The 14,050-nt window shown below is 46.0% G+C and overlaps 1 protein-coding gene across 3 annotated transcripts in view; it reads right to left on the reverse strand.

Annotated features, from left to right (window-relative positions):
- Window positions 1-4,109: 4,109 nt before the first annotated feature.
- Window positions 4,110-14,050, reverse strand: part of FAM120A2 (Putative uncharacterized protein C9orf129 homolog) — a 64,533-nt gene continuing 54,592 nt past the window's right edge. Inside the window, exons 2-3 of one of the 3 annotated variants that reach the window (XM_058445450.1) lie at window positions 4,807-4,907; window positions 4,110-4,591 (exon numbers count right to left, since the gene is read on the reverse strand). In XM_058445450.1, coding sequence (XP_058301433.1) covers window positions 4,265-4,591; window positions 4,807-4,907 — 428 coding nt within the window. In that variant the 3' untranslated portion in view covers window positions 4,110-4,264. The remainder of the gene's footprint in view (window positions 4,592-4,806; window positions 4,908-14,050) is intronic. The other 2 variants (XM_058445451.1, XM_032164562.2) reach the window with 2 other exon arrangements.

Genomic DNA, 14,050 nt, shown 5'->3' on the forward strand with positions numbered 1-14,050 from the left:
AACAGAGAAAATAAATGAATAACATTCAGTGACCATGGCGCGTTTCCCCATCTACTAGAACATTCTGTGACTTACACCATCTACCCTGAACTATTCACCACGTCTCCATTCACGCAGTGGTTCAAATAGAGTTCCTGTGTTCATTCCACAATAAACCTCAGTAATTCGCACATCACAGTAGTTGTAACCATTCGTTAACAGAAAGAGAACGTGTCTTCATATATAAGGTGAGTTTCCTGTAGGCACAAATAGCTGGGTCTTGATTCCATCAGATAGCCTCTTTCTTTTAATTTGCGTATCTACATCACTGATGTTTAATTATTGATATATGTGGATTAAGAGCTACTTACTATATTTGTTACTGTTTTCCATTCTTTCTCCGTGTCTTCCATTCTTTTTCTTCTTTCTCTTGTTTCAGTTGAGCACTTTACATGATTTTGCTTTTTCTCTTTTCAGGGGGACACAGGTTCTATAGTTCAATTATTAGGTCTGAGTCTTATAATGAGTCTCTGGGCTGTGATCTTCACATGTGATTCTCAGTCCCTGGCCCTGCTTAGCTGGGACAGGATGGCTATGGGGAGCTAGATTTGGGTGTTTCCTTTCCCTCAGATTAATTAGGTTCTCGTGAAACCCAGCAGGTTAGGCTCTGGTTAGGTAGTTTCTCCTGAGAGGAGGCTTTGTTAAGAACAGAGTGTTCTGGCTGGGCGTGGTGGCTCACGCCTGTAATCCCAACTACTTGGGAGGCTGAGGCAGGAGAATCGCTTGAACCCAGGAGGCGGAGCTTGCAGTAAGCTGAGATGGCGCCATTGCACTCCAGCCTGGGCGACAGAGTGAGACTCCGTCTAAAAAAAAAAAAAAAAAGTGTTCCCTCACATTTTAAAATAATTCTGTTTTCCTTCCCCGTTCCAGAGGTACAAGGGATTTTTCTCCAATATTTACTGTGAGAATTTGCTAGAGATCTAGCAGGTAAAATGCACAAAAGCATGTGGACCCCCACATCACCAGGCCCTCTGGAGTCTTTAATTCTCAGGTTTGTCCACGTTGAGCCTCCCACAATCTATCAATGACAGTTTAGGTTTCCTTGCACTCACACTGGTTCCTGTGGAGGTTTCTACTCGCGGGCTTCTGCTCCACTACATACAACACATTCAACACGCTAGAACCCTTGCAGGAAACCATGAACATTGTCTCTACTTGGCAGCTGTGGACACATAAATCCAAGTCACACCGCTGCACCTGCCAGAAGCAAAGGACGCCCGTGATCAAGGGTTTGACCCCAAGTCAAATGCTAGTTTCTGACCCCAAAGCCTTCAGGAACAAACACACTTGTCTCCTCTGTCTTCATTCATCTCAAGTCTAACATGTCTGTCTCTTCCTTATTATAATAAAAGTGGACGCAGATTCAAGGAAATTAAGTTACTCCTAAGTCACACAGCTTGAATCCAATCTTTTGATTTTAGGGTGCACCCCACATTCTTCACAGCACTTCATACCACAAGGATGGCAAAACACAAGACTCTGAGCAGGTCAGATTCCAGTGGCAGAAACAAGATGCATCTCCAGAAAACAGTAAAGATGCCATGCCAGGGATAAAGACAATAAGCACTGAGAGAGATCAGAGGGAGACCAAATGCCCAGACCTCCAAAAAGCTGACCGGAACCTTCACAGACAGGTAGGAGGTGCATACCCAGAAAAGACAGGACATGCTCAGGCAGTCCTACCTACTCCAAGTTCAGCTCAACCTAACAAAGATGATGATATGGTTTGGCTGTGTCCCCACCCAAATCTCATCTTGAATTGTAGCTCCCATAATTCCCATGGGTCATTGTAGGTATCTGGTGGGAGGTCATTGAATGTCTTTCCTGTGCTATTCTCATGATAGTGAATAAATCTTACAAGATCTGATGGTTTTATAAAGGTGAGTTCCCCTGCACACGCTCTCTTGCCTGCTGCCATGCAAGATGTGACTTTGCTCCTCCTTTGCCATCCACCATGATTGTGAGGCCTCTCCAGCCATGTGGAAACTCTGAGTCAATTAAACCTCTTTCCTTTGCAAGTTACCCAATCTTGGGTATGACTTTATTAGCAGCATGAGAACAGACTAATATAGACAACTTGCCAAATTAGATGGGCAACTTGCATTCTTCTCAATCCCTCCCTACCGGACGAACAAGCACCTCAACTGGGACGTGCCCCAGTCACCACCCACGTCCCCAAGTCAGCACCTTGACCTGGTTTCCACATCTCCATCACTAGCACTGAACTCTTGTTGGGGTCACAAAACTTACTTATTTTGCTTTTTGTCTTACTTCTTACCTATGTTTCAGAGTTCAGAAAGAACATTTACTAAGATGAAAACTGTATTGTACAGACACTTTGACCTTGCTGACATGAGTCACATTTTACAACAAAATGCACATGCCTTATAATTCTAGTGCATAAGGGCTTCCAAGACCATCAAGCAGTTGTTCTCAAACTTCAGTGTGCTAAAGACTGACTGAGGTGCTTATTTAAAATGCAAATTTTGGGGACCCCAATCAGAGATTCTGATTCAAAGGGTACTCAATATATTATCTTGCTAGAGGTTAATTTAAAACTTTGAATATTCAATTACAACTCTTTACTTCATTTTAGAGTTTTAGCATTGCACACATAGCAAATAAACATTTATTAATTTTATACTTCCCTGCACACACAGCAAATCAACATTTATTAATTTTATACTTCTTTGCCATAAACAGGGTGTGCATCCCTGGATAGCATGAGCCCTTCAGTGACCTCTGCCCTGAGTCAACAGACATTCGTTCCCATTTTACAGATGGACAGAGGACAGAGAGGAAAGATCACCTGCTTCAGGTGACACACCAGGTAAGAACTGGCATGGAAACTAACAACTACGTCTCTTAGATTTCTTACATCAGAAATAGATGTAACATCAACCAGCCCTGGTTATCTACTCTGGACTTCACACTAAGGAAAAAGAGACACTGACTTAAAGAAAGACATTTTCTTTCTCTCTCTTTTTTTTTTTTTTTTTAAATATAAGACAGTTTAAAGGGAGGGGAGGAGTACAAACTTAAGATTTCCTTGATTGGAATTTTTTTTTTTTTTCCACAGTTGGAGTTTTGCTCCGTCACCCAGGCTGGAGTGCAGTGGCGTGATCTCAGCTCACTGCAGCCTCCAACTCCCGGGTTCAAGCGATTCTCCTGCCTCAGCCTCCAGAGTAGCTGGGATTACAGGCAAACACCACCACTCCTGGCTAGTTTTTATGTTTTTAGTAGAGACGGGGTTTCACCATGTTGGCCAAGCTGGTCTTGAACTCCTGAACTCAAGTGATCCGCCTGCCACTGCCTCCCAAAGTGCTGGGATTACAGGCATGGGCCACCACGCCCAGCCTCTTCTATCAGATTTTAACCAACCATATATTTGTGAACTCATTTACTCAGGGACACACAGTGTTTTTATTATTATTATTTTTATTTTTTGAGATGGAGTGTGGCTCTGTCACCTAGGCCATAGTGCACCGGCGACATCTCAGCTCACTTCAACCTCTGTCTCCTGGGTTCAAGCAATCCTCCTAACTCAGCCTCCTGAGTAGCTGGACTACAGGCACATGCCACCACGCCCGCCTAATTTTTGTATTTTTAGTAGAGACGGGGTTTTGCCATGTTGGCCAAGCTGGTCTCGAACTCCCAACCACAGGTAATCCACCTGCCTTGGCCCCCCAAAGTACTGGGATTACAGGCACGTGCCACCGCGTCCAGCCCACACAGTGTTTAAAATACTCCTCTAAGGAAACAATTCCAACCTGGGTCTAGGTAGCCTTCTAGGGTTTTGCTTGGGCAAACAGTGTTATTTCCAAAGTGTCCTGTGACCTGCTGAGTTTAGGAGAAGGACAGGAAATTCAGAGCTCCCTTGATCCGTGAGCCAGGAGATTAATGTTTCGGGGGTCGGCAGGGGGTTGCTGTGGTGGGTGTGAGTGGCACTACACCGGACAAATGCCCCCATGTTTTGGTCATCACACAAACCAGTTCTTGTCAAATTCCTCCCCAGAAAGTTTCCTGTGGCTCCAGGCCATGGGGCTGGGATGGTGCAGATTTTAAATCATGGAAACTTCAAGAACATACCCACTCTTCCTCTCTCCTCTCTGTCCAAGGAGCCCCCGTCTGAGTACAGACTGACCATCACCCACCTGCAACAAACTACATCTCTGAGCAAAGCACCAGCTGGGCTGGCAGGTCAGAAGGCAGCTTCCCCAGGTCACTACCCGCCAGGAAGCACCCAGCGACCTGCGCACCACTCACTTTGTCGCCCCTCCGCTGCCCTCGTCGTTGTCTGAAGATGACGATGTAGAATGCCAGGGAAGTAGGCGGAATCCACGTGGTTGGGGCTGCCGCTCTGGGCCGGGTTGATGGGCGAGGACCGCTCATAGAGCGGCGTGTGCTTCCCTTCGTGAGGAATGTTGCTGTAGCTGTTCTGCTCCGTCAGATTCTTCCTGCTCGTGTCCAAAGTGAGAGGTGCTGGCTCAGAGAGGCTGTACGGGTATGGACCCTGGCCCGGGGCGCCCCCTGGGCTGGGCACCTGTGGGGCCTGAAGCAAAGGGCACAGGTCACGCTCACATGGCCATTAGGACTCGACTCAGGCCCAGGCTGACGTTTCCTGGCTAATTTTTATTTCAACAAACACTGGCATCTATTTCACATATCAATTCAAGAGGTTAGGAACTTATTTTAGCGTTCGTTGAAATTCGGCGCATGCACCGTGTCTGACACCCGCCACCCAACCCAATGCAGGGAAGGCCTTACCACGGGCTTTGCTTGCAGAGAGGTCTGCGGAATGTTGAGCATCTGAGGAGGAACATGCGGCGGCACCATCCCAGGCATTCCAAACGGACCAGGTCTGGCTGCTTCACCAACACAGAAAGAAAAGAATCACACAGCTGTGAACAGAATGCGTTTTCCAGGGCATCCTGGGGGCCAGCCCATGGCGCCAGGGATCTCACCCTCAACCTGGCTCAGACATCGACACCACCATGGGTCCCACTTCTCAGAAATCATTACAAATTGCCATTTCACAGTAAGGAAAACTTAATTTTATGATGCTCGATTTGATGGACTGGGGCTGGGATTCGAACTTTCCAGATTTCTCAGTGAACTTGCCGTAGAGGTTCTGCTCTCGTGCACTTCCTGAGGGCCTTGGCTGTCCCTCTGCCTGCAACTTGGTGGGGATTCTCTGTAACTGTCTCCCTGCTCAAGGCTGCTCCTAGCCTGAGGTCTCCGCGAAACCAGAAGCCCTGGCAGGCATGAAAGGAACAAAGTCGGACCGAACAGTTTCCTTTACCTTTGTCAAGCAAGAGGACTTTTCTATTTAAAGTACATTGCAACTACCATTAGGTTCTCAGCTAACTAGTGAGTTTTCAATATAAAAGGAATTGCTTTTCATTGTTCAGCAATTAGGTTACACACTTTAACACGTATTACAGGACAAGTAATTTGGGATTCTGTGTTCTCTTAAAACATAATATCATAAACCTGCCTGATGTGTGCTGCCATGTGCTAGTCATCATTCCCACGCTACCTTGCAAAAGTGAAGAAATCTGTTAGGGGAGTGAAAGCTACGTGGAAGAATGGCTGAAGCAGGGCAGCAGGACAAGGAGCTGGGCCAGCCTGAAGCTGGGACAGAAGGCAGGGGCTAGAAGCCTCCACACTCAACACTGCATCTGGCCTTGAGGGGTCTAAGGACAGGAAGAGAGCTCAGGGGCCACATCAGCCAACAGAAGTCAAAGAATGAGTAGATGGTGCCCATAAAGGGCTGTTCCAGAGATGGCACAAGACCTGCAGTAACAAGGACCGACTGGGGCCCAAACGTCAACAGCACTTCCAAACGTTACCAGCAGGAAACAGGAGGACATGGGACATGGGACATGGACCCCTAGGAGCTGCACTCCCTCTTGGAACACTTAGATGCTGAGCACCTATGATGTGTCAAGCTAAGAACTGGGCTGGGGGACGCCAGGAGTCCTGAGGCAGTGTCGGTAAGACACATACTACTGAAGACACAGAGAAAAGAGAAAACCTGTGTGAGAAACAACAGATCCGCCAAGTGCTCATACAGTTGCACCATCTCTTCCTTGGGTTTGTTTTAAATGTGGAAGAAAACCAAGCCTAGAGCTTCCTGACTCCAATTTCCCTCTTTAAGCAGTAGATATACTTCTACAACCTCTTCATCTGAACACCAAGTGATATGGTTAGGCTTCACATCCCCACCAAAATCTCGTCTTTAATTATAATCTTCATAGTCCCCATAATCCCTGTGTGTCAGGAAGACACCAGGTGGAGGTAACTGGATCATGGGGGTCGTTTCCCCATGCTGTTGTTGTGATAGTGAGTGAGTTCTCACAAGATCTGATGGTTTTATAAGGGGCTCTTTCCCCTTTGCTCGGCACTTCTCCTTTGTGCCACATTGTGAAGAAAGTGCCTTACTTCTCCTTTGCTTTTGCCAGGATTGTAAGTTTCCTGAGGCCTCCCCAGCCATGCTGAACTGTGAGTCAACTAAACCTCTTTCCTTTATAAATTACACAGTCCCAGGAAAGTTTCTTTATACTAGTATGAAAATGGACTAATACAGTAAATAGGTACTGAAGAGAGTGGGGTGCAGCTATAAAGATACCCGAAAATGTGGAAGCAACTTTGGAACTGGGTAGCAGGCACAGGTTGGAACTGTTTGGAGGTCTCAGAAGAAGACAGGAAGATGTGGGAAACTTTGGAACTTCCTAGATTCTTGTTGAAAGGCTTTGACCAAAATGCTAATAGTGATATGGACAATGAAGTCCAGGATGAGGTGGTCTCAGATGGAGATGAAGAACTTGTTAGGACGGGCACGGTGGCTCACGCTTGTAATCCTAGCACTTTGGGAGGCCGAGGCGGGTGGATCACGAGGTCAGGAGATCGAGACCACAGTGAAACCCCGTCTCTACTAAAAATACAAAAAAATTAGCCGGGCATGGTGGCGGGCGCCTGTAGTCCCAGCTACTTGGAGAGGCTGAGGCAGGAGAATGGCATGAACCTGGGAGGCGGAGCTTGCAGTGAGCCGAGATTGTGCCACTGCACTCCAGCCTGGGTGACAGAGCAAGACTCCGTCTCAAAAAAAAAAAAAAAAAAAAAAAAAAAGAACTTGTTGGGAACTGGAGCAAAGGTGATTCTTGCTATGCTTCAGCAAAGAGACTGGTGGCATTTTGCCCCTGCCCTAGAGATCTGTGGAACTTTGAACTCAAGAGAGATGATTTAGAGTATCGGGTGGAAGAAATTCTTAAGCAGCAAAGCATTCAAGAAGTGACTTGGGTGCTCTTAAAAGCATTCAGTTTTATGCATTCACAGAGATGATTTGGAACTGGAACTTATGTTTAAAAGAAAACCAAGCATAAAGGTTTAGAAAATGTGTAGCTTGATGATGGGATAGAAAAGAAAAACCTATGTTCTGAGGAGAAATTCAAGCTGGCTGCAGAAATTTGCATAAGTAATGAGGAGCCAAATGTTAATCACCAAGACAATGGGGAAAATGTCTCCAGGACATGTCAGAGGTCTTCAACGCAGCCCCTCCCATCACAAGCCCTGAGGCCTAGGAGGAAAAAATGGTTTTATGGGCTGGGCCCAGGGCCTTGCTGCTTTTTGCAGTCTTGGAACTTGGTGTGTTGCATCCCAGCTGTGGTTAAAAGAGGACAATGTACATCTCAGGCCTCAGGCCATTGCTTTAGAGTGTGAAAGCCCCAAGCCTTGGTGGCTTCTACATGGTATTGGGCCTGTGGGTGCACAGAAGTCAAAAACTGAGGTTTGGGAACTCCACCTAGACTTCAGAGGATGTATGGAAATTCGTGGATGTCTAGGCAGAAGTTTGCTGCAGGAGTGGAGCCCTCATGGAGAACCTATGCTAGGGCAGTGCAGAAGGGAAATGTGGGGTAAGAGCCCCCCCCAGAGTCCCCACTGGGGCACTATCTAGTGGAGTTATGAGAAGAGGGCCACAGTCCTACAGACCCCCAAATGGTAGATCCACTGACTGTTTGCACCATGCCCCTGGAAAAGCCACAGACACTCAACATCAGCCTGTGAAAGCAGTCGGAAGGGAGGCTGTACCCTGCAAAGCCACAGAGATGGAGCTGACCAAGGCCATGGGAGCCCACCTCTTGTATCAGTGTGACCTGAATGTGAGACATGGAGTCAAAGGACATCATTTTGGAGTTTCAAGATTTGATGGCCCCGCTGGATTTTGGAACTGCATAGGGCCTATAGCCCCTTCATTTTGGCCAATTTCTCCCATTTGGAAGGGGCGTATTTACCCAATGCCTGTACCCTCATTGTATCTAGGAAGTAACTAACTTGCTTTTGATTTTACAGGCGCATAGGTGGAGGGGGGTTGTCTTGTCTCAGATGAGACTTTGGACTTCGACTTTTGAGTTAATGCTGGAATGAATTAATACTTTGGGGGACCACTGAGAAGGCATGATTGGTTTTGAAATATGAAAGGGACATGAGATTTGGGAGGGGCCGGGGCAGAACGATATGGTTAGGCTTTGTGTCCCCACCCAAATCTCATCTTGAAATTAAGGCCCATAATCCCCACGTGTCAAGGAAGAGACGAGGTGGAGGTAATTGGATCGTGGGGGCAGCTTCCCCCATGCTGTTCTCATGATAGGGAGTGAGTTCTCATAAAATCTGATGGTTGTATAAGGGGCTCTTTCCCCTTCACTTGGAACTTCTTACTGCTACCTTGTGAAGAGGGTGCCTTGCTTCCCTTCACCTTCTGCCATGATTGTTATGTTTCCTGAGGCCTCCCCAGTCATGCTGAACTGTGAGTCAATTAAAACTCTTTCCTTTGTAAATCACCCAGTCTCAGGCAGTTCTTTATAGCAGTATGAAAACAGATAAATACACTAGGGATGGGGAACACAACCATGAACCACCACCTTTAACACTGCCTATCTGCCAAAATAGGTGAGGACAGAAACATTCCCCAAACCTTTGCTCCCACTCCCTGAAAGCAAACATCCATGGCTGCACTCACAAGAGGCTCCCTAAGCCGATACTAGGGGTGGTGAGACCAGGAGTGCAAACTTTGTCCTGGGCCCAGCCTCCTGAGAGCCAAGCATGGCCCATGGAGGCTGGGAGTGCGGCACAGATCGTTGTTGACTGCCCCCAGAGAAGGACCAGGAATCCTACAGACTATGATCCTGTGTGAAGTTCCCACCTTCTAAGCGCTCTCAGCTTGCAAGCTCTAAAATGCTACAGCCCTTTGATCCTGGCTCGCACCAAGAAAAAACCTTGGCAGAGCTTCTAGCTTTGTACTAAACAAAGAAAACTGCAGTATGAGAAGCTGAGAATAATGAGACCAGCATGTGTGTAGTCACAGACACCTCACACTTGCACGCAACATGCACACAGACCCACGTGCACACATGCCCCTGACTGAACAATAAGTCCACAGATCCATGCCTCTAAGGGTCTAGGCTGGTTTCGAACTCCTGACCTCAAGCGATCTGCCCACCTCAGCCCCCAAAGTGCTGGGATTACTGGCATGAGCCACCATGCCTGGCCCTAACTTTGTAATAGTAAAAATGCAAGGCTAGTCTCATGCAGCAGCAGCATTCAAGTGAAGATGATCATTTTTGTTTTTCTACTTTTGGCCATTACATCCTAAAACCTTCCTTGAAAGCACCAATTTTCCTCTAAAGCAAACAAATGAACAAACAAACTATATTACCAAAATAATTCCAAGGTAAGAATATTTTCTAAAATCACATTCCAATCACTGACCTCAAATAATCCTCTGTATAGAATCCTATTCTATCAAGGCAGTCCAATAAGTGAATTAATTTGTCTGCATTTTCTGAAGGCTGCAGAAGTGCCTCCTAACCCAGAGTCTGCCTCTGCGGATTCAGGCTTTCATCTAGGTGGGTTCTTGTTCTCCATGCCCAAGTGCAGCTGAGCAGAACTGCTGTGTCTTCTCTACAACAAGAGCCATCTTTCTCACAAGGGACATGGGGGGCTCCAGAGTGGAGGTCATACTACCAGTTTCTCACTCTCTTCCTTTCACACTTACTAGAGAGGTGGGCTTTTGTTTAAAAAGTATGCAGACTGGGCCGGGCGCGGTGGCTCACGCCTGTAATCCCAGCACTTTGGGAGGCCGAGGCGGGTGGATCACGAGGTCAGGAGATCGAGACCATCCTGGCTAACACGGTGAAACCCCGTCTCTACTAAAAATACAAAAAATTAGCCAGGCGAGGTGGCGGGCACCTGTAGTCCCAGCTACGCGGGAGGCTGAGGCAGGAGAATGGCGTGAACCCCAGGGGGCGGAGCCTGCAGTGAGCCGAGATCACGCCACTGCACTCCAGCCTGGGTGAAAGAGTGAGACTCCTTCTCAAAAAAAAAAAAAAAAAAAAAAAAAAGTATGCAGACTGAATACAAGAAGCGAAAGGAGGAAAAAAGGCAAAAAAAGTTCATTATATTTCAAAATATTTCATAACTTTAAAGTTAGTTTTTAAATAGTAAAAAGTTCTTTCAGAACGAAGAGAAAAGAAACACACACTGCAGTCCCTCGGCTGTACGATCTCAACTTTTTTTTTTTTTTTTGAGACAGCGTTTTGCCCTTGATGCCCAGGCTGGAGTGCAATGGCGTGATCTTGGTTCACCATAACCTCCGCCTCCTGAGTTCAAGTGATTCTCCTGCCTCAGCCTCCTGAGTAGCTAGGGTTACAGGCATGCGCTACCACGCCCAGCTAACTTTTTGTATTTTTAGTAGAGATGGGGTTTCTCCATGTTGGTTAGGCTGGTCTTGAACTCCCAACCTCAGGTGACCCGCCTGCCTTGGCCTCCCAAAGTGCTGGGATTACAGGCATAAGCCACTGCACCTGGCTGCAATCTCAATTTTTTACAGCTCAGTTACCTACTTCCTCAAAGGACTCACTTACGCCTGTATGCAGCTGTGTGGCTTTTGCTCTGAATTAAAATAAGATATAATTCTCAAAGGAATGGTGTTAAACTGGAACTTCTTCTTCGAACTACAGTCTGCCTTACCTCAGTCCCCATTCCTAGCCCAACCTAACAAACGCTCATCCATTACTTGGCATATTATTCTGAAACGTTATGTTAAACAAAACAAAGAAGAGTACAAAGTAAGTCTTCAAAAAAAAAATTATATGGGCAAAAAAAAACTATATGGGCAGACATTGTTTGATTTTCAAATATTACCCAAAAAATATAGCTTTGAAAATGTTGAGTCCAAGATTAAATAAATCAATATAATCCCTACCACCTTTAATTTTCATCGCTTGCAAGCATAGACAAGGCAAAACTTTCCAACCATTTTAAGCATGTGCAAACGGACATGTTTACTAAATATCAATAGTCTACAGAAGATAAGAAGGTATAGAAAGGAAACTGTCATGTGACCTGTTCCCGTTACACTACAGATCCAGTGTCCAGAGAGGCAGGGTAGGGCCTGGAGCACAGTGGGAGGGCACGGCATCTGGCCATCCTGTAGGGAGAGGAGGCCCCGCAGAGCCGGTCAGGCTGGCCGAGCCTGGACTGAGACCAGGTGCAATGTCAGTGCCCAGGGAGGCAAAGGATGGAGGAGCAACTCCCAAGAGCTAAGAGCCTGGGAGCAGCTGATGTCAGCCCAGAGCCTGCGGTACTGGCCAGACCCCACGCGAAGAGCCTGAGGCCGGCGCCCAGAAGAGAAGGCCTGGTGACAGAAGGAGGCAAAACCTGAGGGATGATCAGCTTGAAGAAGGCTAAGTACAAGGCCCATGAGAAGTAAGATTATGAACTCAATGAACAGGCACGTCCTGTGTGGCACGTGAAAGAATTCGGAACAGCGGGAAAAATTAAACCACGGAAGCAAACTTCAAGTCAACAGAAACAAGAACTTTCTAAGAACGAGAGCAGTTCAACAATGAAGAGTTGCTTTACTGACTGCTGGACTGCTCATACAAGAACATTCTACAGCAGGGAGCTGGGCTGAACTTCTATAAACATTCCTCACTCCCCAAATCCTTTCCATCCCTGAATGTGGATAGTGAGAGGGTAGACATCACGAGATAGGGCATCATTCAAATCCACCCAGTGCCTGAGTCTCAAGTAGCAAGTTTTATCTAAATGTATTCAGTTCCTGGGTTTAATTAATCAGTTTGAACAGAATACTTGTACTGACTGAGCAAAGTTCAAGAAGGCAGAATAGGAACGTTACATCTCATTAAGACTGGTTATGGTGGCTCATGCCTACAATCCCAACATTTGGGAGGCTGAGGCAGTTCAGACCAGGCCAGGCAACACATCAAGACCCTGTTTCTACACACACTCACAAAAGCAACACACACAAAAAAACAAAAACCTCAATTCCCATTTAGGCACCAAAATGTGTTTTGTAAGTCTATGATGAAATAAGATAAATCAGTTTCTGTCCACTGGTGAGTTTTGGAAAAGCACAACCTAAAAGAAAACTCTACCAGGTCTCTATTTTGAAGTCACTGGTAAACTGAACTGACATTCCTCATTTGTAACCAAATATTGAAACACCATTAACAAACCCAACATTAATAAACCTAAATGCATCCACTTTGGGAAGACACACGCTGCAGTCTTTTAAATCAGACAATAGCTCAAAGGAGAGTGTAGGTTCTTCCAAAACATCTGATTTTTAAGTTCAAAATAAAAATGACCTTCCAAAACAGCCACACGATCAGGCAGCCTGTGTCACTTCCTACTTCACACTAACTACCACGAACTCACTGAAAATGGAGCGAAAGGTCGCAGAGCAGACGCTGAAAGCAAAGCCTCCAGCACCAGCAGGAGAATCTAATTTTCTACTTGGGAATTGTGGACCAGAAGGGCAAGATGAGTGGCCTTTCTACTCAATGGGAGTAATGCCCTGACTTGCCTCTGGTGCCCTTTATTCTGTCAGCCTCCGGGGCTTAAAATCAACTTCATCTGCGTTAGCTTTAAAGATAAAAACTGGCCGGGCGTGGTGGCTCATGCTTGTAATCCCAGCACACTGGGAGGCTGAGATGGGTGGATCACTTGAGATCAGCAGTTCAAGACCAGCCTGGCCAGCATGCTGAAACCCCGTCTCTGCTAAATATACAAAAATTAGCCAGGTGTACACGCCTGTAATCCCAGCTACTCAGGAGGCTGAGGCAGGAGAATCACTTGAACCTGAGAAGCGGAAGCTGCAGTGAGCCAAGATCGTGCCACTGCACTACAGCCTGGGCGCAGAGTGTGACTCTGTCTCAAACAACAACAACAACAAAATTGATAAAGATGAACAAGGACATATCTCAAAAAGAGCAAGCGCAGACTGGCATGTACAATACAGACTTTAAAAAGCAAAGCAATGCTATTAATTATCCCATAGGTATGAGGTGAGAAAATATAAAAACATGTTCAAGGGGGCTGTACATGACTTAGAAAGGCCTGATGCATCTCTTTTTTTATAAAAGAATGATCTCAAGCACAGGTTGCCATTTGTGTAACCTGAAGTAGGTACACCACCACTCATTCTACTGTTCCTTCTATTTTTTCTTACATTAACAGGTTTTCCTAACAACCACAAAAAAAACTTTAGTAAAAACCTAGGAAAGGACGAGTCTAGTAAGCAAAGTTATAGGACAAAGTAATGTAAAACATTTTTAAGCAATGTCAAAATTCTAAAGTTATTAGTAAAATACGGCAAAAGTATAATATTGAATACCTGGTGAAAATAACATTCTTTTTTAATGTTATTTTTTATTTTAAATTCTGGGGTACATATGCAGGACATGCAGGTTTGTTACATAGGTAAACATGTGCCATGGTGTTTTGCTGCACCTATCAACCCATCACCTAGGTATTAAGCCCAGCATGCATTAGCTATTTTTCCTGATGCTCTCGCTTCCCTCACCTCAACCCCCGACAGGCCCCAGTGTGTCTTGTTCCTCTCCCTGTGTCCATGTTCTCATTGTTCAGCTCCCACTTATAAGTTAGAGCATGCAGTATTTGGTTTTCTGTTTCTGTGTTAGTTTGC

This window comes from Hylobates moloch, unplaced genomic scaffold (genome assembly GCF_009828535.3).
Source record: "Hylobates moloch isolate HMO894 unplaced genomic scaffold, HMol_V3 SCAFFOLD_10, whole genome shotgun sequence".
NCBI lineage: Eukaryota > Metazoa > Chordata > Mammalia > Primates > Hylobatidae > Hylobates > Hylobates moloch.